We start from the raw sequence: 3,689 nt of genomic DNA on the forward strand, positions 1-3,689 counted from the left end.
GGTATAAATTAATTCAAGGCGTCACCAAGCTCAGATGATTCGCACTACCAGGGAGCGCAGCCGCCTGTCAACACTTACGGGCTACGACACACACAAAACCCTCACACACACTCATAAACACGTCTGCGTCATGCGTCCTGACAGCGACGGCACGAACGCGGCAACTCCGATGGACCCCGGTAAAACGCACAGCAGCAGCAGTCTGAGGGGCTGACTGTGCCCTGCTTATCTGTCCAGCTGCGTGTCCCCCGCTGCTCTGGGAAAGCTGCGCTCTGAGTGTGGTGGCATTATGGATTTTATAACAACAAGCAGCAGCAATGACAGCAACGCGACCAATGGTTACCCTGACGGGATGGACGTGGTTGCCGACTGGGGTGAGGGTGCCAATGGCACAGGGTCTGGGTCTCTACCAGATCTGAATCTGAGTTACCAGATAATCACATCTCTGCTCCTGGGGGCCCTCATCCTCTGCTCCATATTTGGCAATGCGTGCGTCGTGGCAGCCATCGCCCTGGAGAGATCTCTCCAGAATGTAGCTAACTATCTGATCGGATCACTGGCCGTGACAGATCTCATGGTATCGGTGCTGGTCTTGCCAATGGCGGCCCTCTACCAGGTTTTGAATAAGTGGACACTGGGACAGGAGATCTGTGATATATTCATCTCTTTGGATGTACTGTGTTGCACATCATCCATCCTGCATCTGTGCGCAATTGCCTTGGACAGGTACTGGGCCATAACAGACCCCATTGACTATGTAAATAAACGGACACCAAGGCGAGCTGCGATCTTGATTAGTGTGACTTGGCTAATTGGCTTCTCCATCTCTATTCCGCCTATGTTAGGCTGGAGAAGCGCGGAAGACAGGGCGAACCCCGACGCCTGCATCATCAGCCAGGACCCGGGCTACACCATTTACTCCACATTTGGGGCTTTTTACATCCCCCTTATTCTCATGTTGGTCCTGTACGGACGAATATTCAAGGCTGCTCGGTTTCGGATTCGAAAGACAGTCAAGAAAACCGAGACATCAAAAGTGTCAGACAAGTGCTTGACTGTGTCTCCGGCCATCTTCCACAAAAAAAACAACGGGGAGGCCGGGGGCAAAGAGTGGAAGCGCTGCGACGAGTCTAAACCAAGCTCTCCATGCGTAAACGGCGCGGTGAAGCACGGAGAAGAGGGTGAGTCACTTGAGATCATAGAAGTTATCAGCAACTCAAAGACGCACTTGCCTTTGCCCAACACCCCTCAGTCGTCCTCGCATGGCTACGAAAATATGAATGAAAAGAATTCGGGGGCGAAGAGAAAGATCGCGCTGGCCAGGGAACGCAAAACGGTGAAAACACTGGGCATCATCATGGGAACTTTCATCTTCTGCTGGCTGCCCTTTTTCATCGTCGCGCTGGTGCTGCCTTTCTGTGCAGAGAGCTGCTACATGCCCGACTTGCTGGGCGCAGTCATAAACTGGCTTGGCTACTCCAACTCTCTCCTCAACCCCATCATATATGCCTATTTCAACAAAGACTTCCAAAGTGCTTTCAAGAAGATCATAAGATGCAAATTCCACAGGCCCTAGCCACGCTCAGTGAAGACATTTTACTTAAACGTGGAGTCATTAAACGTGCAGCAGAAAATGTTCACTGACTGTATGGAACAGCAAAAAACAACATACAGACTTTTTTTTTTCAGGGACAGTCTCTTTTCGGTGTGTGTTAGAGGACCGTGTAAAAAGAAAATCTGGCTGCAGATGAAATGAGACAAGGCAGAAACTTTTGCTCTTAATGTACAAGCTCATGTTTATTCAGTGTTGTAGCTACAGTATATAGCCTATATGCGACGGCAGCCATCGTTATATTGACATGCAAGTCGTATCTTGTGCTGATTTCCATGCATTTTATCATGAGACACGCAGGGTTTCTGTCCTACGTCACGAGCTTTGTAGCACTGAAACAATAAAAAAAGCAAAGTTTGTCATTAAGAAATATGAGTCCATTTTTTTTGTGTGGTAAATAAAAAAGTAATGAGCCAAGAAGAGGCCAGGGCCTATTGTGACAGTTCCACTTGGGACCCATGCATCTTCATATAGATCATAAGGGATTAATCAGTCACTGTGTTGTTGAGCAAACAAAGCAGTGAGCAACTTATCAATTTGCTTTGACAGGCCACACTGATTAAGATGGGGATGCAATCAGGTTATCAGTACACGGTGTGTTTGAGATCTTGAAGCAAATGGGTATCGAACGAACCCCCGCTGCCTATCCATCAAATCCATCTCAAAGTCGAAAGCAAAAGGAGATGGGCAATCTTTTTTCTAAAATGGAGGCTGGTATTACATTTATGATATGAGATGTTCTCAGTCAATCCCCCTTACTCCACCCCATCTCTCTATTTCTGACTCCCAGACTGTCCCCTGTGTGTATGTATGTGTATGTGTGTGTTTGACAGAAACAACAACAGACTGAGAAAGAGAGATTAGAAAAACATCAAGGGAGAGCAACAAACTTTTTTTTTTCTGTATTAGCTCATCATACCCTACCATTTCCCAGACAGGCCTACAGTGCTTTTAGTTTCTGAGGAGACAGCTTGTTACATCATCAATATTAAGAAAAGATGTGTTAAATTTAGCACACACACACTCATAATAGGCATACCACATAATGTAGAGGGTTGCTCGGGAAAGAAGGCCGCATGATAGAAAGAGTTGCAGGAAAGCTCTCCACTAACTGCTCTCATCTATCAAACAAATCCCAGACACAAATTCACTTACTTAGATACAAAGATAAAGACTGTCAGATATTAAAAGAGGAAGGAGGAAAACAACTTTCAGGAAGAAGCCCCAATGAGACCTCCATACTTTGCAAGATGGACAGCTATTTAGCTCGTTGTCATGGCAACACATCAAGCCGAAGGCATCATAAGGTCAGTCAGAGTGGCGGGCCGAGCTGGCTGAGCATGGACACACCAGGATGTGAGATGCAGTGTGACAATTTAGAGGTGGCACCTGTGGCATACAAATGTCTTCTGGAAAAGTGGTCTGACACTCAGCAGGGTGCATGAAATCGTGAATAACAACTTGAGGGGAAAGTATTAATAAGCAGTACATAAAAAATTAAACAATGATTTAAAACATACTATGATGTAGTTGTAAGCTGGTTGATTACACAGTATAACACAGCTGCAATAATATTAAATGATATCTCATTACACACAAACAAATCCTTTAAGTGTTATCAATCATGTAATGACATGCAGAAACTGATACGACTCATGAGGACATACTGGCTTCAGTTTAGTGTGACAAAAAAAAAAGTAATGTTCACTTACTTTTTACTTTACAGCCACATCATTTTCTCAGTTGTGATGGAGGACGAAAAATCAGTAATTATAAATAAATAAATACTTTATCAATAAATATAATTGATGAATCCAATAAATATTTATAATGAAGATCATAAAATAGTTACTAAAATAAATACAATATATTAATTACAGTTTTTCACAATTGCTAAGACACATTTCTTGAAACCTTCCTTCATTTTCTTGAAACTTAAAACACAAAACCTAATCTTTAAACTACATTAACAATCGCCTCAAAACCATGTGATCTTTGCTCAAAAACAAACAATGCTTTCAAAACATAAACAAAGCCAGTCAATATGTAAAACACTACAGAGCATTCTTTAGACACT

At 43.7% G+C, this 3,689-nt stretch overlaps 1 protein-coding gene across 1 annotated transcript; it reads left to right on the forward strand.

The window, feature by feature from the left end:
* Positions 1 to 289: 289 nt before the first annotated feature.
* Positions 290 to 1,576, forward strand: htr1aa (5-hydroxytryptamine (serotonin) receptor 1A a). The gene has a single exon (XM_046035574.1). The coding sequence runs from the start codon at positions 290 to 292 to the stop codon at positions 1,574 to 1,576; it is 1,287 nt and encodes a 428-aa protein (XP_045891530.1).
* Positions 1,577 to 3,689: the final 2,113 nt, after the last annotated feature.

This window comes from Micropterus dolomieu, linkage group LG21, assembly GCF_021292245.1.
Source record: "Micropterus dolomieu isolate WLL.071019.BEF.003 ecotype Adirondacks linkage group LG21, ASM2129224v1, whole genome shotgun sequence".
NCBI lineage: Eukaryota > Metazoa > Chordata > Actinopteri > Centrarchiformes > Centrarchidae > Micropterus > Micropterus dolomieu.

What these genes read in the sequence shown, in the direction of transcription:
- htr1aa (XM_046035574.1), top strand. Translation starts at nt 290, where the DNA reads ATGGATTTTATAACAACAAGCAGCAGCAATGACAGCAACGCGACCAAT.